At 32.9% G+C, this 23,722-nt stretch overlaps 2 protein-coding genes across 3 annotated transcripts; both read right to left on the bottom strand.

The window, feature by feature from the left end:
• Window positions 1–1,679: 1,679 nt before the first annotated feature.
• On the bottom strand, window positions 1,680–12,784 carry LOC100780928 (protein FIZZY-RELATED 2). 2 transcript variants are annotated; one of them, XM_003550834.5, is made up of 10 exons: window positions 12,074–12,777; window positions 11,870–11,992; window positions 11,615–11,719; window positions 9,099–9,278; window positions 8,936–8,998; window positions 8,638–8,832; window positions 3,026–3,127; window positions 2,873–2,935; window positions 2,682–2,750; window positions 1,680–2,229 (listed from the first exon to the last, which is right to left on the bottom strand). In XM_003550834.5, the coding sequence occupies exons 1-10, from the start codon at window positions 12,515–12,517 to the stop codon at window positions 2,176–2,178; spliced, it is 1,398 nt and encodes a 465-aa protein (XP_003550882.1). In that variant the 5' UTR covers window positions 12,518–12,777; the 3' UTR covers window positions 1,680–2,175. The 2 variants fall into 2 exon arrangements, with proteins under 2 accessions (XP_003550882.1, XP_040867131.1); XM_041011197.1 differs by having other exon boundaries at window positions 2,873–3,127; window positions 12,074–12,784.
• An 8,173-nt stretch (window positions 12,785–20,957) lies between these two features.
• On the bottom strand, window positions 20,958–22,762 carry LOC100781459 (putative expansin-A30). The gene is made up of 3 exons (XM_003550835.3): window positions 22,538–22,762; window positions 22,038–22,353; window positions 20,958–21,386 (listed from the first exon to the last, which is right to left on the bottom strand). The coding sequence occupies exons 1-3, from the start codon at window positions 22,704–22,706 to the stop codon at window positions 21,074–21,076; spliced, it is 798 nt and encodes a 265-aa protein (XP_003550883.3). The 5' UTR covers window positions 22,707–22,762; the 3' UTR covers window positions 20,958–21,073.
• Between the last annotated feature and the right edge of the window lie 960 nt (window positions 22,763–23,722).

Raw genomic sequence — 23,722 nt, forward strand, 5'->3', positions numbered from 1 at the left:
GATGAACTCTCAATAGATTTACAAGTGTTTGTCCAAAAGTTTTTGAAAGAGCATTTGACAATGAAATTTTCTTGGAATATCTCTCTCTTGCTTTTTGAAATCAAACACATATATATAGGCCATTCGTGCCTTTTCAAAATGGTTTGAAGAGATATGTCTTTTCAAAAAGTTTTTTCTTAAATTTTTCACTGGCAATCGATTATAGGTATAATCGATTACACAGTTATATTTTGAATGGTCATGACTTTTGAATTTGAATTTCAAGAGTTTCGTTGCTGGTAATCAGTTACAAATATCTGATAATCGATTAAAGGTTCAAAATTGAAATTCAAAATCCTTTTTAACATTACGAGAGCCTTGAATGTCTTGGAAACACTTTGTTTTGAGACAATGCTTGATTTTTAGTTAATCTTGAAACAAGACTTTGTTTGTTGAAACAACCTTGTATTAATCTTAAAATAATGTTTCTCCTTTGAAGTAACCTTGTTTGATTCTACTTTGACATCATTAAAATTATGTATTCATACATTCACAACAAATTAGGCTACCTGACCTAGGCTCACTATGCTATAGCCTAGTCTGTCATGTACTTAGCTAGCAGGTGAACAGATCGAATTAGTCCTAATTAATAAAAATAACTAAAAGTAAATACACTTAATATACAAAATCCTAATTAAAATAGTTTGGTTGACATAATTACAGGTGTAATTCTCGTTTTTTCCTTTTGTAAAACTGATACGGATTGGACAATTCATAAACCTCATACTTATTAATCAGTATATATATCTCTGAGTTAAATTATAATTAGTAAAAATATATATTATTAAAATATTTATATTTCTCAATATTAAAAAGATTATTATATAATCAGCACTAACATACTAATTATCAGATTTATTAATTAATATATATTTATTTAATTTTTACTATAAGTAGTATTTAATTATTAGTTAGTATATATTATTCTATATTATTTTTACTGGAAATAGTATATTTATTATTAATTAATATATTATTAATTATTATTATATATGTTATTAATAATATATTTTTTTCAAAAAAATATATTATTATATATTATTGTTCAAGAAATTTGAGGGAGGAGGACTAACGCCCTGACTGCCCCCGTAGATCCGTCCTTGGCTACGTACCGCATAGTTCAGCAATATGTTTGAAGGATGGAATTTTTTGGGTTTTGTGGTGGTTATATTAGAATTTTGAATTATACTAGTAAAATCGCCACTGTCCTTATGTACTGTTTGGTGGCATCTTTTAAACACTTCTTGTGTTGAAGGATGATCATGTGTTGTAATAAAATACTTGCATTTACCTTAAAAAAATTACTTGATAAAATGAATTTTGACATTTTCATCTTCTTTTCACAACGCAGAACCCTCTAGTGGGGTAAATCTCCTCATCCTTGACAATTTTTTTTTTAAACCAGATTTTTTTCCTTCCCTTATCTTCTCCTTCCTCACTAATTGCAAATTGAAGATACCGATTCCTTATATTTTTGGATTATGTGGTGTTGATTCATACAGTTTATGAATTAGCTCACCCAGTAATATACACATCAATCTTTTGTTTGCATAAAATTATTATATTTGCTCTTATGATTCTTCCTAAATTAGTGTTAAATTTACTTGATGTGTTGAGAGCATAGAATCCACTCCACACCATTGGTTTTAAATAAAACTTCATTGAACAATCAGAAGTAACAGCGACAGGGCTAATAAATGGAAGAAAATATCAAAACTCCTAAAAAACGAATAATTATATACAACAGATGATACAAGCTTGCTAAGGATGCTCTCTGTATACTCATCTTGAATGTATAACATCGGAGAAAACTATTGTAAAGAATAAAAGAACCGAAGGAGAGAGAAAGAAGGAAGCTACAACTCCATTAACATGTATAAATCTCCGACTGACAATTAAATAAATTGACCTTGTTGTAAATAAGAAATGAGACTCCACACGAATCGCATGAATGTCTATAATCTTTGGCAGCCATCATGTAACTTTCATAACTCCCTGCTCTAATCGGTAAAGCATGCCATTGTCATGTATTTTTCACATGATAAGTTTTTTCACCATGGTGCTCTCTATTCTGATATTTCTTTCTGTCAAAACTTTGAATAATGCCACATGATTGAATCAAAATGCCAGGAGCAATCACCTAATAATTGTTCTTCCAAGAGATGATGCTCCGATTTCACTATCAGTATTCTGCATCAATGGTCACGTCCAGTTTGTCAATCATTAGCACATACAATAAACAATAAAATAAAGGGAATGGATTCTCTCATTTTAAAATAGGATATGCAAAGCAATTTTCATGCACAAAAATAATATTTCTCTTAATACTCAGCCTCTTTCATGGCACTAAAATAAATTACATAAATAAAAACAAGGAATGACACACCAGTCGCTTTCACAAAAGCAAAACAACTTGAGATTTAAAAATATGTTTCAAAGGAAAAAAAAAGAAGACTAGAAACGAAAGCGGCTGCTCAGTTATAAAACTATTTAATGTGAATTTAATGTATCTCCAGTCATATTCATAGGAAGAGGGACCCAGTTCCAAGTACGATTAAACATATTATATTCACAAATGTAAATAAGCAGCAGGGCTGTCCACAGCACAAATTTTTTTATCCATCCTTTATTGAATAATTTACCTGTGATTTAGGGGAAGGGAATACGTTCCAGAACCTAAGTGTTTCATCTCCAGCTCCAGTTACAATAGTCTGAAACAATAGAACTCATCACAACCAGAAACATAGCATACATAATAAAACGGAAAGAAATCATTTTCTTATTCACAGACACAGTAATATATAAAGAGGAATAGGTGAAAGAACTGAAATACCTGTCCATCGGGAGAAATGGCTAGATAAAGAACTCTATAGGTATGGCCTGTAAGAGTGGCCAACTGCATCAAAGGACCAAAAATGATGGTAAAACATGTTAAAAACAAGTAAAAATTAAAGAGATACAGCTTATCACAGTAGATATAATGTACCTTTGACATGGTGGGGTATCTCCAAACAATTATCTGATTCTGGGAATAGCCATGTGTACTTACTAGTTCATTGACATTTTTGGACCAGACAAGATTGCAAACCTGTCACATATAAGGGTTGAACATCATTTTGTGCTAAGAAAGAGAAAAGGCAGAGCAGGAAGACTCTTTAATCATTCTCTCAATACGTGAAGTGGCAAATGCCACAAATTCTTAAAACAATTTATAAATTGAAAGAAACTTCAAGAATCTAACTTTCGCTGCTATGAATGGTCAACTAAAATGACATTTAATCTAGCATGATTTAGGTCATTTTAACAACTTTACAATGGTAAAAGAACTAGTAATTCATACACCTTCAACTTGTAGCCTAAGCTTTTAGAAGAGTTTATTTATTTCAAAGTGAACGTTATAACATCAGTCAGAGTTTGACTTGGGTGGACTCAACATGGATGGATCAATAGCTTGAACAAGCAGTAAGAGATTTTAAGAAGTGTTTGACAAGAGATTAAATTTTTTCATGGAGGAAAGAAAGAGAAGAAACGACGCTCATAAATTTTAGTCAACTTATAAAATAAGATTTATTTTTGTTTTTTAATTGTATCTTGGGTCTATCTTCAGCCTTGTAATGGACTGTCACAACTTTTTATTGTTATTTTAAGTCTTTTAACTATTAGATTAGTTATTGAGGCCTAATTTAGGATTACAGGAGTATAAATAGACTCCTTAAACACTTTGATGACAATTTTTGATGAAATTTCAAATTAGACAATTTAAGAGAGTGTCTCTCTGAGTTCTTGTGTGAAACCTTAAATTTCTTGTGCCGTTGTTCTTTCCATCTCTTTTTCTAATTTTGCTTTTTCCTTTTTATTTAATCTCCCTAATAGGTTTCTAAGATTGTTGATGCTAAAAATTAGATTCACAAATTAGGGTTCCATCAATTGGTATTAGAGCTTGGGTTCTTGAAATAAAGTGTTATCTATCCTTTGTATTTTCTTTCTTGTGTTTCCTCCTTTGTTTGTTGTTTTTATTTTGTTTAACTCTATATTATTGTTGAGTCTTTCTTTGTTCTATTTTTTAGTCTTTCTTCCTTTTCTTAATTCTATCTAATATCAATATCTTTATATATATATATAATCAAAAATTCGTGCAAAAAAAAAGTGAAAAAAAAAATCCAATTATCAAATTTGGAGCCTAAATTATGATAGAATCTACATTTGCATAATTGAAGTTGTTAAAATCTGAATTTGATTTGGAGCCAAAATTCTATTACAATCTAGATTTGGATAATTGAAATTATTAGGATTTGAATTTATTTTTCAAATTTGGAGACAAAATTCTGATACAGTTTAGATTTAGATTTGGCCAATCATTAATTTGCGTTCAAATTTGAATTTCATGTAAAAAAAAGGGAGAAAAAAAAACGCAAAAAAAAGTTCTTTCCCTTCTAGTTTTCACCTACCTATACTAAAAAAATATTGTGTCTTGTTGGTTATTTACATCTAATTTAGTCAATTATGGGACAATCATTTTCTTGAGTCTAGAGTCTTCTAATTTATCTTTTCTGGTATTCCTTTTGAGTATTCCTTTTATTATTTTTGTGTCTTTAAAATTCCTTAGTTTTGTCTCAGAGTATTTTTATCCTTGGCTTCTCGAGTTGAGTTTTGACTTGTGACATATTTCACATTGAATACTTCATGATTTGCGTTTGAAGGTTTTGCTTACGAACTGAAGAGGAACAAGAGTGATAAAAGGCAATGGTGCATAATATGAAAGAAAAAGCCTTGAAAGAGTGATACGAATGAACTTGAGTGAAACACTAAGTTGAGTGGTGAGGTCCTATTGTGTTTATTACTTATGCACTAACTTTTTCTTGTAGGTATGAGTTTTACAAGTGGAGATGCTACTCCATCATCTCCAAAAACCGCAAGGTTCATGGCGGAAATGATTAAACTTAGTGAATAAATGAGAAGAATGAATTATGAAAATCAAGAAAGGATGAAGAAAATGAGAAAGGAAAAATAGGAGAGTTTGAGAAGAATACACAGAAGTAGTGAAACTTTAAGTTGTCATGGAGAAGCGAGGGGCATGAAAAGGATGGGGGAGAAAAGAGGAATGAGAGGTATAAGGAGAGAATAAATCATAGAAGATATGGAGGTAGGCAAAGAAAGGAAGGGATTGAAGGAGTGAAGGTGAAGATCCCTACTTTTAAAGAGACTTATGATCCAGATTTATATCATGAGTGGGAGATGAAGGTCGAACAAGTTTTTAATTGCTACAATTACAATGAAGAGAATATCAAATTGACCTCTCTGGAGTTTGAGGGATATGCCTTAGTTTGGTGAAACCAAGTGAAAAGTGATGTTGAGAGGATGAGAAGGCCTTTGATTAATACTTGACAAGACATGAAGAGAGTTTTGAGAAAGATTTGTGCTGTCCTATTAAGGGAGAGACCTTCACAACAAGCTCCAAAGAGTAATTCAAGAAAATAGGAGTATGGATGAGTATTACAAAGAGATGGAGATTTCCTTGATTAGGGTTCGAATTGAGGAGTCTCAAGAGGTTACCATGGCAAGGTTTTTGCATGGTCTCAATAGGGAGATCCAAGACATTGTAGAGTTGCACCATTATGCCTCTTTGGACAATCTCATTCATCAATCTGTCAAGGTGTAGCAGCAATTAAAAAGGAAGCAAATATACAAGAAGTCCCCCTATGGCTCTTCAACTTGAAAAGATAAGGAGACATTCACGAAGGAGGGAGGATCTTCATTCAAATTTCATGAGAAAGGTGTTGCACTGAGTAAAAGCAATTCTGACCCTACTCCGACTTCTTCAAAAACGAGTTCTATTAAATGTTTTAAGTGTTTGAAAAAAGGTCACATTGTCTCCCAATGTCCTAACAAAAGGACTATGGTTGTGTTGGGTAATGTGGATATCACTAGGGCATTTTTTCTAGCTCTTCTAGTTCTTCCAGTGAGAGTGGAAGTAAATGTGATGTACAGTCCCTCGAAGGTGATCTTTTGATGGTTATGAGGTTAATGAGGAGCGTGTCTAAGTATAGAGATGCAACTCAAATTTCATACTAAGTGCATGGTCATAGGAAAAATATGTTCTTTGATTATTGATGGGATAGTTGCACTAATATAACTAGCCAAAGATTGATTGAAAAACTTGTTTTGAAAACTCCCCCTTACCCTAGGCCTTACAAACTACAATGTTTGAGTGAGAATGGAGAACTAGTTATAAATAGACAAGTTTTGATATGCTTCTCTATTGGAAAATATGCTGATGAGATATTGTTTGATGTTGTTCCTATGAAGACTAACCATCTTTTACTTAGAAGACCTTGGCAGTATGATAGAGATGTTGTTCATAATGGTGTCACAAACAAATTTTCATTGGTACATAAAAGGGAAAAAGTTATCCTCACACCTTTGTCTCCAATTGAGTTTTGTGAGGATCAAATAAAAATGAGTGAAAAGAAAACAAGAGAGAAAAAAAGAGAAAAACAAAACTGATAGAAAGAGAGAGAAACATGAAAGGAGAAAAAAAAAGAAAAGAGTGGAGATAAAAAAAAGAGTGAAACCATAAAAAAAGATAAAAATTAAGAGATAAAAATACAAAGCTTGTTCATGAGAGAAAAAGAGGTGAAGAGAGTGATTCTATCTAGACAACTTATGTATTTACTAATGCTTCATGATTACTGTTTGTCTTTTATCGCTAGTTTTTTTCCTCTAGGTATGGAAGAATTACTGAAGAAGTTTGAGGACGTCTTGCCCAAAGACCCCCCTCATGGGTTGCCTCTTGTGAGAGGGATAGAGCACCAAATTGATCTCATGTCGGGAATTTCCATACCAAATAGGTCAGCATATAGAAGTAATCCGAAAAAAACAAAAAAGAGTCAAAGACAAGTGAAGAGCTTGATGGAAAAAGGATGAGTTAGAGAAAGTTTGAGTCCATGTGCTATGCTCGTCGTTCTGGTAAATCGAACTCTATCTTAATTTCTAAGGTGTTTGGTAGGTAAGAATTTGAAAGTTTGGGGAGGAATGCCTACCCTATGCTGAATTTTCTTATAATAAGATAGTAAACTCTACTACTTCTTATTCTCATTTTGAGGTAGTTTACGGTTCTAGTCCATTTGTCCCTTCTTGATGTGTTATCTTTACCAAACACTTTTGCTATGATGAATAGGGATGAACTTTCTAAAGTCAATTTTGTTAAGAGTTTGCATGAAAAGGTGAAAACACAAATTGAGAAAAGGTTGAACAATATGTTAGATATTCCAATAAGGGAATAAAGAAAACAGTTTTCAAACCAGGTGATTGGGTTTGAATTCACTTGAGGAAGAATAGGTCTACCTCTAAATGGAAATTTAAACTTCAATAAAGGAGAGATGATCCTTTTAAAGTTTTAGAGGACATCAACTATAATGCATATAAAATTGATTTACCACTAGATTATGTTGTGAGCAACACTATTAATGTTACTGAGGTACCTTTGACATCAATTCAAGGGTGAATTCTTTCCAAGAAGGAGGAAATTATAGAAAACTATCCAAAGAGGAAGAATTTGGTTTGGGTGGGCTCTATATAGATGGACTAATAACTTGAGAAAGGAGTAAGAGATTTCAAGTAGAGCTTGACAGAACTTGACAAGACACTAAATTCTCTCAAAAAAATGAGAAGGAGCAAAGCACATAAGTTTTAATCAACTTTTAGAATATGATTTATTTTTGTTTTTTAATTGTATTTTGGGCCTATTTTCAGACCTGTAATGTGCTACCACAACCTTTTATTGTTATTTTCAAGTCTTTTAATTATTGGATTAGTATTGGACCTTGGACTTAATTTAGGATTAGTAGTACGAGTATAAACAGAGTCCTTAAACACTTTGTTGACAATTTTTTTATGAAATTTCATATTAGACATAGTTGAGAGAGTGTGGTTTTTGTGTGAAACTGTAGTTCTTATCAAAGAATTCTATTCTTTGTGGCTAATCATCCTCAACTTATTAATCTTTCAAGACTATGGTGTGGTGTTGTTCTTTCCATCTTCTTTTCTAATTCCGCTTTTTCCTTCTTATTTTTTTCCAATTTCATAGAGTCCCAAATAGGTTCCCCAATTTATTGATGCTAAAAATTAGATCCACAGATTATAGTTCCATCACTATGTATTTGAGATAATTCTGTGTTTTTGGGATTTAAGACCCTGTTTCACAGAATTAAAAAAACTGCCATGACTTGTCACTGCTCAAGAAAGGAAGCGGAAAGGAAAGCATTTTTTCAAATATCGAGTCTTATCATTGAACATTAACCATAACAGAGAATCATATCCATCTTGAAGTCCAATGTTGCTGTACCATGCCCTTTTCTAATCCTTTCTTGAGCATCTATATCTTTTTTCAACTGTGTACTATGAATAATCTTTCTAGTTCTATTTTATTCGTTTCATTTTCCATTTTGTAGATTTTGGTTCAGCAATTTGTTGTTCTTACATGTTTTAAATGAGTTATCAAAATCACCCTTCAACAAATAACCATCCTCGTATTGCAGCAAATGTTAATATGTAGTGAATTTGATATGAAGTATAAACAGGTTGCACAAGTACTTTTACCTGGCTTCCAGTGTCCATGCAGCTTAAGTGTGAGTTTGTGGTTGTATTCCAGAAACGTATGCATCGGTCTGCAGTTCCTCCCCCAGATGCAAGAAGTCCATGAAGATGAGGAGACCATGCAATAGCTTTAACAGCTGCTGTATGCTCACAGTACTTTAGGACAGGCTGAGTTGAGTGTTGATTCCAAACAAACAACTGCAAACACACGAAATAAATTATTAGTACTTATGCAGGATAACTAAAGAATTATAGTGCAGTTGGATAGTTCAGAAGAATGATTAAGTTAGCACTTGCATACTCTGTTGTCATTTCCTCCAGATGCCAACTCACGGTTATCATAAGACCACTTCAGTCCACAAACCTTTGAAGAACGAAAAAGGAAAATCAAAATCTTGCTGAATACCTTGTACAGTGGATTGGTTAGACAAGATGAGACTGAAGGAAATAAAAACAAGCCTGACCTCTGATTTGTGCCCTGATAATTTACTGACAAAATCTTCTTGTGCACGGATATCTCTTTGATAAATATTCTTATCCCTGCCACCAGAAGACAAAAGAGATGAACTCCAAGCCAAGGCCCCAACACGTAACCGATGACCCTCCAGAGATCTTATCTTCTTGCATCGAGATGCATCCCAAATCTACATGGATAATAATCAGACCCAGACATAGGTTAATTGGTGGCGTAGTAACATGATATACAGGTTCATGAGAGAAAGAATAAATTGAACTAACAAGTTTCAGGGATGCAATGGAAGAAAAAGACATATTTTGATCGTGTGAAACAGTTAAGCAGAGATCAACTTGAAACCAATTTTTCTTGGGGAAGTTGGTCTTGAGGAAAATGTTTAAGGTAGAAGTGATGCACTAGATATCTAACTTAAAAGGAAACTGAGCAATCAACATCTACCCAGCCCAATTTTTTTTTTTTTTTTGATATTCAAAGGGGCTAAAAGCCCAAAGAAAGAAGACTAAACAGGAATAACACAAGGAAAGCTAACACCCATCGCATCACTAAAAAGCAAATCCTTCAAGAATGAAGGTTGTTGCTCAAAGAACAAGTAATCACACCCCAATGAACAAGCATAATCAGCCAGCTTGTCTGCACAGTGATGAATCTGAATCTGGGTGAAGGAAGACAACAAATTGCATATAGGATGAACCAATCTTCTTCCTGATACGCAGCCCAACCTATTGCCCTTAACCCAGCCCAAATTTAGCTCAATCAAGAACAAGTTCTTGACGTTTACTCACCCTTGAGGGCAAAGGTTTATGGACTACAGAACCAGTGTTTAAGATTCAATCAAGCAAGCAAATTAAGTTTCTACATGACATGTCTGTGAGCTATATCAATATATGATAGAACCGAAAACTTAATTAACCCATTTAGTGTGTGTTTGTATAAATGTTTTGGCCTCCGTCGAACAGGATTTCACACATTCCCAAGCACCAAACTTAACTGTAAAAATTTGAAGCTTTTACATTGAACGGCCATTCAATGTGTATTCAAACACACCTTAAATGATTCACCGACACAAGCACAACTCACATTGACAATGAAACAAGACAATACAGAATACAACACAGCACAACACTACAAGGTCTATAATAGAAGGTTTTGGATTGGCATAAACAAATTTGAAGCTTTTACATTGAACGGCCATTCAATGTGTATTCAAACACACCTTAAATGATTCACGACACAAGCAGAACCCACATTGACAATGAAATAAGACAGTATCGAATACGACACAACACAACATGACAAGGTCTATAATCCAAGGTTTTAGAACGGCATAAACATATTAAAAAATTATATCGATATTCGATAAACATAATTGCATATCCAAACATGAAAACATCATTAAATGTATTAAATATACCCAAATATGCCTATGAGCTAAAACATTTATAAGGTATTTTAAGTGTCTCTGCTCATAAAAAGAAAGCAAATGGAGTGATATGTTCCCCAAGAAAGCATTTTAGCAAAGTGATTGAAAGGAAGGGGAACAAAAAGGATATCACTGAAATTTTCTAACCTTCTAATTTTAGGCATCATCAATAAAAATGAAACAAAATAATTGTTAATATGGAAAAAAATGGTACAGAAAATCCTTATTTTTTATTCTAACTAATCCAAAACAAAATATCTTTACTCTAATTATTTTTCAAAGATGAACCATATTATAAATGAAAAAATCATCAGAATATTTTCCATGATATTGCCTTCGTTAATGACTAATAAAATCATTTCCATTCCGTTCTGTATAATCTAGAGTCTACACAATTTGGTGCTCGTCACTTTAAAGCTAAGAGTCTACACACGATGACACGAAGCACTCTGTCCTCTAGGAAGGCTCAGGTCACCTTAAGGAAGTCTAGCAACTAATTGACTCCCTTCTGAAGCTACCCTCAATTGTTTCCCATCTACTCCAGCAAGTTCTTATTAATTACTTTCTATTCTTTTTTCTCTCCAACCAAAACGAAAGACCACATCGTCATCTTGACACATTACCCCCATGCTCTCTTCTTTTTGCCATTTTTCTTCATTGTCTTTGCAGAGAACAAGCATAGAGCTTTCAAAATGTATTAGGGCTTCAGGATCAACAAAAGCTACTGATCCCCCTCATCGATAACGCTGAATGGGTATAGAGCTCCACTAGGGTGAAGGTGATCACATGTGATTGCATTCCTACAGAAATCAATTGCCATGACTAAAGCTTTTAAAAAACAGTCCGCAACCACAATTGCGGCCATAACACGTCAAGGCTTTTAGGGTCTACATGACAACATCACATCCGCAATTACAAGTTTACAACCACATTTTTCTACCATTTTTCACAATATCAAGGATCACAACAATACAGAAACCACAACCACAATTTAAAAACATGCCCATCAGACATACTCCTTTTGGAAACGCCATTGTATGAATTGGTAAACGCGCCAGAGACGCAATCAACACGTAAACTCTTACCTGAACTTTACCATTGCTTGTTCCAACAGCAAGGTGTGTACCACGCTGAGCCCAGCCAACCGAACAAACAAGGTCATCAATCCCCAAGTCACATAATTTAGTAACCTGCACAATCATCAACACGGAGCAAATCACAAAAGACGATTCTTTCAATTTGCATAAACAAAACAATCACAATCACAGAAATTGAAGTTCCAAAATTAAGCCCACGCATTACATTCCTCAAATTAAATAATAAAAAACGAAGGAACTCACCTTGCTGCTACAAGCATTCCAAAGATAAACACAGTTTCCCAGACCAACAGCCAACACATTATGCGAAGACCAATCCACAAGATTCAGGTAGAAATCGTCTTGCAGCGCAGGCGCATCCAGAACCTATCGCATAACGCACTCACATCACAATCTCTATAAATTGAAAGAAAAAAGAAAAGTTTAACCAAATTAAACTAAATTTACCTTAAAAGGCGACCTCGGAACCTTCCTCGGAGCCTTGACCGGACCGTGAACAACGCCGGGCACCGAATCCTCGCACATGAATGGCGAGAGCGAGTGCATGGACTGGCGCGTCTCTGTCTTGTACCGGAAAATATTTCGGCTGGGGAGCGTCATCGCCGGCGAGGCCGTTTTCTCCGGCGTGGGCGGCGGCGCGAAGTCGGGGCCGAAGAGCGCGGTGCGGAGGAGCGTGGTGTAGGCACTGGAGCTGTCGTCGCGGCCCTCGGGCGGCGAAGCGATGTTGAAGAGTGCGAATTTCGAGGCAGATCTGCTGGGAATGAAGCGGTCGGAGTAGATTGTCCTGGAAGGCGAGGTGTAGTGGTTGGAGTTGATCATGCGGTCCACGTGGCGGAGAGTCGCCGCGGAGGCGGCCGGAGGAATATTCAGGTGGCCGGACAAGTCCTCCATGGCGGTTCCGGTGGCGCGATCTGAGAAAGAACGAACTGCGGCAGAGGCTGTTATTATTTTTCCCGGGAAAAAGGCAGTAAAAGTTGCAGCTGTTTTTTCTGTTTTGTGTTTTTTAGTTTTTAATATATGTGGCGATGGAAGCCTCGCCTCGGTTATCGTGTTCACTCACCGTGGATAGTGCTCTGTTTCTTTCCTCTCACTGTGGCTCCACCACCAGACCGAATAACTCTCTTCTTCGACTCTACTTATATATGCGCTTTTTACATGCAATCACACTCACTCAATTTACTAGATTCCTTTATTTATTTTTTCTCAAATGTCTCTTTTTCGGATTGGATACTATCTTAGTTCAAGTAAGGTCCAATACTAAATGTATGCGAACATTTTTTTTTATAAAAAAATTTAAACCTTAGTTCAGAACATTATGTGGAAGATTATTAATTTTTCCTACTCAACCACTGGACCCAATTTCCGACGGTTCCTTTATATTATTTTACTTTCTTGGTTTTTTTTAACAAATATTTTGTTTTCTTGTTATTGTAAAAAAATGTCTTCGATTTATCTTAAACATCTTAGATTCTTAATAATCGTAAAATTTACTCTTAGTGTGCATACTTTTGTGTAAGATTAAGATTATGCCTTATTGCTTTTAGCATGGGATGGGAGGATCTCCTTATGTAAAAAAAGTAAACTTGATTTTTATTTAATTTCAGATTGCTTGTGTGTAAGGATCACATTGGATGAGATATTAAAATTTCATTTAAATAATTAAGCTTCTTGTAGTGTTTTTTATTCACTTTGATTTCGTAAAAAAAAAAAATATGTACATTTGTTGACTAAAACATAAATATAAAAATATTTATATTTAAACACCAACTAGTAAATTTCAAAATAATTAGAAAGCTTCTTATTTATTTAATCATAGCCAACAGGTCTTCCTTTGGTTTTCATTTTTTATATATATTTCATGACGTTGATTTCAATATTAGTATTTAGGCGTTTTATTAGCTGTTAGTTATTTTATTTTATTTAATAAATAAATAACTCCTGATGAACTCCACCGCTTCATATAAATATCCTCGTCCCTTTGTCCCTTGCTTGTGTTAATACTTTATACTCGTAGTGCCAAAAAAATGATAATAATAAATACGTACTAACACATAATTCATAATTCAGTAATTCTCCCCGATCTATATATATATATATTATTTGCTGTAATTCTCCCCGATATTTGTAGTGGTTAAACAACGTTATTTACATGATTTGGAAGGAGCTCAATGCACGCATCATGCAAATTTACCTCCAGTTAACAATAATAATAATAATTTGAAGAAATAACATGCGCAAATAAAGAGAAGGAACTTCTTACTAACAGAGTTTCAGAGTAGGCTGCTGAGTTTTTTTTTTTTTTTTTTGGAAAAGTACTCTTGAAAAAACAATTAAAAACTTGAAAAAAATAAATATCACACAATTAATTTTTTTAATAACTACGTATTTACTTTTTAATTTTAAATAAAACAGATCCTTAAATTTTAATACATTAATTATCTACTTCACCCTTTTTTAATTTGTAAGATAATTGGTTATTTCCCGTGTGAATCGACATAAAACCTTTACGTAGAAATGCACAATTTAAATGCAATAATGGGTTTTTATTATGAATGATCATGGACAACCTAAAAAAATGAATGATCGTGGGTCAGGTTGAGTTGAGTGAAATTTAATTTAAATAGATCAAATATGACTAGATTGACTGATTGAGTTTGTCAAAAATAAAATATTACATCCAGACTAATTTATTCAAATTTTGGTTTGATTGAATTGGGTTAATTATCAAGTTATTAAAAATTATTTATATTTAAATTTTTAAATGATACATTTATAAAAAAAAAAAAAAACAGAGAGAGAGAGAGATTGAATTGATTGAGTTTACAAATTAAATTACATTGACGGTTATCTCTGGTTCTAGTTCTGATATCACAATTATATTTGGTTAAGTAGTTTAATTTATAGTATTAAAAAAAGAATTGTCATTAGACAAAGAAATTATATATGTTTAATATGGTAAAAAAAATCATATTAATCGAGGGAGGGAGAAAAAAAATATGGAAAAGAGAGAATTAAAAAGTGTGAAATGAATATTGATAAAAAAAATCATAAAAACATGTTAATGTGTGATGTGAGTGACATGTATTTAGAATTCATTAAACATATGATTTTAAGTTTGATTTCAAAGGTTATTTGTATGGGGAAACAATAGGAGGAACTTTCACTTTAATTCCTCTAAAAACTCTAAAAAAAACTTTCACTTTAATTCCTCTAAAAAAAACTTTCACTTTAATGTCTGAACTTCCAAAGATTAATAAATGAGGGGATGCTATTTAAAAAAATATATATGACAGTGAATTTTTTTTAAAAAAATATAGTTTATACCCCAACCATCATAGCGCGGTTTATGTCAAAACTATTCTCATTAATTTGTTCACAAGTAATCCAGTATACGCAAAACTTAATATTAAAATCTGTCCACGCATTACCTCTCTCACATGGGATTTATTATAAATTTATTGAAGATGTCCTGCTATTTAAATCGTAGTATAGCAAAATAAGAATTTTGATAGATACATATATGACATGAAATGTGCAATGATGAGGAATGTGGAACAAAAAACAGATCACGAGCGAGTACAGCGTCTTCATGTGATATAGTATCAAATATGGCACATTTCGTAAGCAATCTTTCTTTTCTTGTTTTAAGTAGGATGAATTAATGACTGTTTTAATAATCCAACCTAATCTAGTTTTTTTTTCATGTTTATAAGAAAGCATTCAAATTAGGGGGGAGGGGGGGAAGAATGACGGTTAATGCTGTTAAGCTGTGGTACTTATTCTTCTGAATAAATAAATTCCCTTACCCTTATAATATATATGAAAAAATCATTATTGAGAGGGAATATCCCACCTATAAGTGTTCGCAGATTTCTCAAAAGAATTATAAAAATATATATGAAAACTACGTCAATTTTATAAATGGAAAATAATCTTGCTATTTTTCGTAGTAGGCAGCAAAGTATGTGGTATTGAGATAAGAAATATAAAATACATTGAACAATAAAATGGCATGACGGTTTGGAGCCATTGCTGAACTCCAGCCAAAGCTGGCCTAGTGTCTGGCAAGAAAACAACAAGGTCCAGCCTATGTACCTTCCAAGATTTAAAGCAGGCAGTGTCTCTATTTTGTATTTACATACTACAAAATAAATCAGATTTATTTTTTTTTGTTTTTTTCAAGGTCAGATTGGATCTTTCAATTAGCATGCATGCTAGTAAGAATTTTTCATTTTTTCTTTACAAAGATGACTATTTTTTGCATTCCTTTTATTTAAAAAAAATGAAAATAAGGAGAAATTTATTATGCATCTATCTTTCATTACCAACAATACTTTTTTTTATCAGCAAATAAAGACTTATGTTAAATAAAGGACAGTTATGAGACATATCTTCCTAATAATTGCAAAATCAAACGCAACTCATTCTAAAGGTTTCTATGATCAACCAGTGAACATTAAAACTGTCATACCCACAGGCTACAGTATATTTACAGAATGAATGCAAATATTAAGTAACCCAAGGGTCATCAACACCTACTAAATCCACTCCAACAAGCTTCTCACAAAATTGATTATTACACATGCATGTAGACCAAACATGCAACCCCTATTACGTTGAATTGGTCCTTCCTTTATACATGCAACAAAGTTTGAGAGCCATTGCACCGATGGTACATTAAATCCCTTTTCATAGCCTTTTAACCATGTCCAGGATTGGAATAAAATCTGGTGAATAGCTTCCTCTATGTTCAGTTTTTTCTCATGGAAAATTGATTGATTTCTACACCTCCACACCAACCAAACAGTAGCACACCACACATACCTCCATCTAGAATTCTTCTTCACCGAATCATGTAGCAAGACATGTTGCCAATAATGATGTTTCACTTCATGTGGTAGAGCCAAGGAAAGTGACATCCCATGCAAGAAAAACTTCCAAATACCATCAATACACTTCCAAATCCCATGCAAGAAAATTGTGGTTTATAACTTCCACAACTTCCCTACAAAACGTATAAAGAGCTTCATTTCCCTCCACCATAATATGTTTTCGCAGCAAATTATCCACTGTAGTCTATTGATGAGGACTCTCCGCAAAAAGAAATTCACTTTCGGTGGTAATTTTAGATTCCAAATGTTATCTAAAATCTCCATCCTTTGACAATCCACATTATGTGTGATCATGACTTCATATGCTGACTTCACCGAATATAATCCCGATTGGTCCATCAACCAAATCCAAGAATCCCTCTCCTCATGTTGTATAGAGACATGATGAAATGATTGAAACAAATTATCCACTAAGTTCCTTTCCCACACAAACCACTCCCTCCTCCAAGAAAGCTCCCACCTCCTCCAACTCCCCAAGATACAATCTAGGAAATCCATTTGTCAAAATTGCTCTCCTAACCAAGAATCCTCCCAAAATCAAATATTTTGTCCATCACCCATTTTCCACTCAATGAATTTATCAAACCAATTATCTTCACTTTGTCTTCCACATATTTTTCTAATGTCTGTCCACCACATAGACTCATCATTCGTTTCCTCCCTCTCCAAAAGACTTCTCCAACCACCATATTTAGAACCCAAAATCTCCCCCCATAAGGTATCACCATTATGAAAAAGTTCTCATCTCCATTTTGCAAGAAGAACATTATTAAAAATAAAAATGTCTTTCACACCTAACCCGCACATTCTTTTGATGCACACACTTTGTCACGTCTTATCCAAGATATTTTCTTTTGTCCCTCATCCCCTTCCCACAAGAAATTTCTTTGTATGTTAATAATTATCTTACCCACCTTTATAGGCAATTTAAAGAAAGAAAGGTAAAACAAAGGTAAAGAAGAAAGAATCAAGTTTATGAGACAAACTCTACCCGCAAAAGAATCAAGTTAATAATTATCTAACACTGGTTTCCAAGTAGCTTCTAGCCTAGGGTTTGCACCTATGAAAATTCCTAGATAAACAAAAGGAAATACCAACAATTTATAATTTAAAATATTAGCATATCTTATCATCAAGTCTCTCTCAATCCCAATAGCCTCAAAATTACTTTTGAAGAAGTTCACTCTCAAACTGGAAACAATCTCAAAGCACCATAACATGCTTTTGATGGCCACCACATTAGACAAGGAAGCTTCTCCAGTAAACAAAGTGTCATCCGCATATTGTAGTAAGTTGACTTGTGTCTCATCATCTCCCACTTTAAAACTAGTGAAAATTTTCTTCTCAATAGCTTATCTCATCAAGTCGGTCAAACCCTCAGCCATAATGTTAAATAAGAAAGGAATAAGTGAATCTCCTTGTCTTAGTCCCCCAGATATCCCAAATTCACATGTAGGACATTCATTAACCAACACTGACATCTTACTACTCACCAAATAACTTCTTATCCACCCAATCCACTTCTCTTGGAATCCCAATCTTTTTAACATATATAAAAGAAACTTCCAACTTACTGAATCATATGATTTTTTATAATCCACTTTAAAGATCAAACATTTCTTCTTTTTCCTCTTTGCCTCCTCCACCACTTTGTTTGCCACAAGTGCACTATGTAATAAGTACCTTCCACCTAAAAACGCACATTGTCTACAGTCAATTATACCTCCTAACACCTTCTTGATTTTATTTGAAAGAATTTTAGTCAATATCTTATACATACAACCCACCAAAGATATTGGTCGAAAATCTCCCAAATGTTGTAGATCATCCACCTTTCGAGTAAGGGAAATAAATGAAGAATTACACTCTCTTGGTAAAATTTCATTCTCATGAAATTCTCAAAGAAATCTTAACACCTCCCCTTTGAAATTATAACCACCGGGTCTCAGACTTTTCAAACTCCCATCTCCACACAATGCTACACAGAGTGATTTATCCACCTTCTCATTTTTTGTTTCTTATAAGCAAATCATTTGAATTTCTTCTTTTATGGCCAACTTTCTAATAAATTTCATTTTCACCTACCCTCCAACCCCCTTACATTGTACGTGAGCATGTTCATAAGAAACCTTGTTTATCAACCACGCCCTTTCTTCACCTTCTTTAGCCCCTATCGATCCTTGTCCTCCTTATATTGGATTTGATCAACTAACAATACTATTATTTGTTAGAAGAAAATTAGTATACTGAAATTTGTTTGCATTTGATTTTCATCGATAAAAAAAGGTTAAATTATAATTTTGGTCTCCCTAATTTTTTTAAATCCATAATTTTGGCCATCTGAATTTTAATTGTAATATTTGGTTCCCCTAGTCTTATAAATTGAAAATTTTGATCCCCTTGATAAATTATTAACAAATAATTTTGATTAATTGAGATATTAAGTTAATTGTAAAAAATTGAATAAAAAATATTAATCTTAATTTTTCACAACATTGTACTCCTCTTCTTTACTTTTTCTATTTTCACTATTGCACGCGATTTCATGGACAATAACACCATATAAGAGTTAATAGTTTTTATTAAAGTTTTTAATGATTAATAATTTTTATTTAATTTATAATTAATTTAATATCTCTAATAATCATAATTATTAGTTAATAATCTATAGGATTCCAAAATTGAAAATTTATAAAGCTAGGAGAATCAAAAGTTATAATTAAAAATCAAGGGGACAAAAATCATGAATTTAAAGAATTAGGAAGACCAAAATTACAATTTAGCCTAAAAAAATTGACACTTATTTAATAATGTATAAAAAAATTATCGTAAAAAAATATATTTTTTAGAAAATAATTATAATATTTTATTTTTTAAAATGATTTTGATAATACATATAATATTATAAAAGTTACGCTTGTGATCGTTTATATTAAATTTATCTAAAAAATTTAGTAGAAAAAAACACAAAGGGGAAACTGTATTAATTTGTATATATACACGTAAAAAAACCATAATCAATTAGATTTTAAACATAAGCATAATAACTCATTGCGATTGTGTTAGTGGTGTAGGATTAAGAATGTAAGATAGTTTATACGAAGTTATAAGTTTAAATTTCAATTTACAATTATATGAAAAAAAATTAAAATATTTTTTTTATGACGGATTTTTTATTTTTTATTTGCTGCAAGTTTTGGAGTTGGTTGTTTTAAGTAAATATATCTCTTAAATTTGGAATGTCTATAACTATATATATGAGGGGATATGTTTTGGTGTACTCCCCAACTTACTCATTGTTATGTAACTTCTAATTACACTGTCCAAACCATCTACACCCTTTAATTGTATTTTTCACAAACCACTCGCTATTGTTTAGTTTTCATTATCTTTCTGTCTCTCTCTCTCTCTTTAAAAAAAAAAAAAAAAAAAAAGAAGATACAGAGAGGCATGGAATGCACCCTTAGTGGGTAGAAAAGTTTTTCTTGATTATTATACTATATAAACAAGTTGACAGTAACTAATCGACAAAAATAACATTTTTGTCTTTTAACTTTAATATAGATTTTATTTTGGTCTTCTAACTAATTTTGTATAATTTGGTTACTTAACTTTTCATTTCGTGTCACGTTGGTTACTTAATTTGGTCTTCAAACAATAATTACTTTTAGTTTGGAACTTATTAACCAAACTTACTCCAATAGGTTAATTATTAAACCACTAAGTTAGAATCGTCCAAAATGTCCACATGGTTTTTAAATAAATAAATAAATAAAACTAATTCTGCATACAAAGTCACGACGTACCTCTTGCTTAACGATAACTCCACCATACCGATCGACTGCCATGGTAGCGTAGCACATGCCATGGCCACACCAAACCCTCCCTTCACCACCAACCCAAATAATCATTGTTGCACCTCCATGAGCAACCCAAATTTGCAATCATAACAAACACCATAACTTTGACAACTTACACATTAACCATAAGGGCAAATTATTAAGGTGAAACTTCAATTTTAATTAAATAGTATTATTCTAAGTTTTGTCCATTGTTCAATTTGGCCGTAAACTGCGAGTTGAATACCAAAAATAATTAATATATATCAAATGACGTTTGCTCAAAAGAAATAAGAAAATCTTTTTTGTGAGATCAGAAAAAGAAAAGGCACCAGTCAACAAGTAAGACGTGAAAGCTAAACAAGACATGGAGTGTTGCTTGTTTGGTACAGCCAGCCATGCATACACCATATATGTTTATGAATAAGTTAAAATTACTTATCATTTTGAATGATTCTAAAATATAATATATATTTTAACCTATGGAAAGGTTGAATGACAAATAATTCAGGAAAAAAAAGGTTGGATGACAAATTCCAATTGTGCCAACTGTGGGAGTACATTTCAGCTAATTTGTCAAACTAACAAAAAGAGGAAGTCTGATGACAATGACCATTTGCTTCATTTGTGGAAAATAAATACATCAGATGCAACAGATAAAAAAATAACCATGGAGTTTTTAAATAAGTAAATGAAAAGGAACATGTAGTACTTTTTTAAATGAAGTTGACATTGGAGGAATAAGTTAGTCCTACGCCCCAGTTGGTAGGAGCAACATTCCATGCTATTATAGTCTCTTTGGTTGTGTAGGAAGTAACCTTAAAGGAAAGAGCTTGGCCACCCAATGTTGCAAATGCCTGGTATGAAGCCCCCCAATTGTGGCTCATACTAATCCACCCTGTTCCACTTCCCTTCACCCACATGTTAGCAATATCTCCTCCACCTCCAACATTCATCACGTACACCAATAACCAATACCCGTTTCCTTGGAAAGAGAATCGTATCCCCCCACTTCTTACGCAAGGTACTCTGAAAAATCATTTCACACATACATTAATGTGATAATTAAGAATAAAGGGGATTTGATCTAATGATATTTACTATTTGCACACACTTTTTGTTGTGTAAAGTTTCCAATGTTCGACTTTCTACACAATGATTCATCAAATTCTTGAAGTTATCCAATGATTTAAAATTAGAAAAATGTTTATAAATTCATAAAATTTAAATTAGTTATTTTAGTTCCTAATATATAGGACTTACTACTATTATAATCCATAAATTATATAAATTTACTATCATTTTAGTCTATAAGAACATTTTCAGTAGGTGCAATTTAAGACATCTATTTTGAATTTTAGTCTATTAATTGACCACACAATATTACATCATAGTCATGCAAGTCATATATATTTTGCTCCAATAATATAACTTTAAACAACTCTTTAGTGAAAAACTCTTAAATGACAAGAAAATATATTTTAAATCATAAACAATCGTGTTGCTTATAGAAACAATCAAATATGATATGTGAATCTCTATTGTAATAAAACAATTAAGCAATAATATCTTAAAATAAAGAACTTGTTAAGTAACAAACTACGGAGATGCTTTAATTGATTTAATGACAAGGACTAATATAGTAATTTACTAAGAAATAAACTTTCTTAAATTAGGTACCTGCGGTACATAACAGGAATGATTCCAGCTTGCCACTGTGCAATTTTCATGAAAGCGGGCTTGGACATGTCAAAATGTGTACGTGGTGGGTTGCACCAGCCTCCGTTATCAGAGGCCTGGGCCCAATTAGGAGGGCAAAGATTTGTGGCAGTCACTGTAGTGTAAGGCACATTGGAATAGCATGCACTCGATTGAACACAACGTATCTGATAACAAGTCCCACATGCATACCCGTTGTTGAACAATGTCGAACTCAAAGCTGCTGTGTCTTTCCCGTAACCGTTTATGAGCAAATTTCCGTACCCACATGCTCCTCCTTCAATTAATCACAAGAAAAAGACATGCTAAATTGTTAATAGAAAGTGATATTGGTTTACATATGTACTAAGATATGGTAAGTACTAAGTAATTAATAACATAACATTGATTATTTATATAGGCATTTACTTATACCAATTGTTGAATGGTTTATTATTAATTAAGGAATTGTGATAACGTACCCATAGTGGCAGAAGCAGACTCATCACCATAAAATGTGGCATGGGCAAGGGTCCATTGACTAGGCTGAAATGTACCCGCTACTATTGGTGGCTTTCCGATGATTAATATGAACATCCATGTAAATGTTGTTATCAACAAGAAGCTACAATGTTGAAGCGTTGCAGCCATTGTTAAATTTTTGGCTGTGTGGTTTTCTCTAGGTGATGTAGGATTAATGCTAAAGGGTACGTGCTCATTGACTGGTACACGTATCCTTATATATAACGTCCAATGGACCAATTCCAATAGCACGTCGCTCATTTGTCTTCAATTCGTGATCCCCACGAAGATAACATCTCTAATCTCTTAAGTCAAACAGTATTACTCTTGTTTCCTTTTATTTTTTTGTTTGAAACAATGTTTGTAGGAATATATTGATCCAGGAATTGAATATCATTACGTAAGTGAAAAACGTGCGGACATGTTTCTTAGGTCTTGTCCTTCATTTCATCCTATCCACCAAGCAGCAATTACATTTATTTATTTTCATAATAATAGTAATAATTTCTTCAGCTTTAGGATTAATTATTATTTATTAGTAGCTGAATTGTCTTTTCAAAAGTATAACTGTTGTATAGCATATCCTACAAGTCCACACTTTGGACTAAGACCGCAATAAAAGAAAATGTTTTGGCATTAGATGATATGGTTATACAATTACTCCATGTGATTTCAGCAGCAATACAATAGTACCTTAACGATTAACGCATGGTTAATTATATACGTACAATAACTCCGTCTGATAACAACAGTGGTACAGCAGTACATCAACCTCAAGTGATGGTTAACCAATAAGTACATCTGGTGTTAATAGGAAAGTTTTAAGCCTTCAACCTCTACTTAATTAACTTAATGTTATAATACTTAATAGTACTTCAACCTCCAGTGATGGATCCAACGAATAGATCCTCTGTCACCACCCACCAGGAAGTAGGAGGAACCTTCAAACCTTCACCCTCGACTTATTTTTGTTATTAAAACAATTAACACATATACTAAGAATTTGGATTGCTTAAACAATCTTATTACATTAACATTCAGATTCGCGGATTAGGAAAATTTCGTTAAGAAAAGTCTCTACCTTCCACCCATGATCTTATCTTTGAAAACTATTAAGCTTTCTATCATTTGTAATTTGTACGAAT

The sequence above is a fragment of the Glycine max genome, chromosome 17 (genome assembly GCF_000004515.6).
Source record: "Glycine max cultivar Williams 82 chromosome 17, Glycine_max_v4.0, whole genome shotgun sequence".
Lineage (NCBI taxonomy): Eukaryota > Viridiplantae > Streptophyta > Magnoliopsida > Fabales > Fabaceae > Glycine > Glycine max.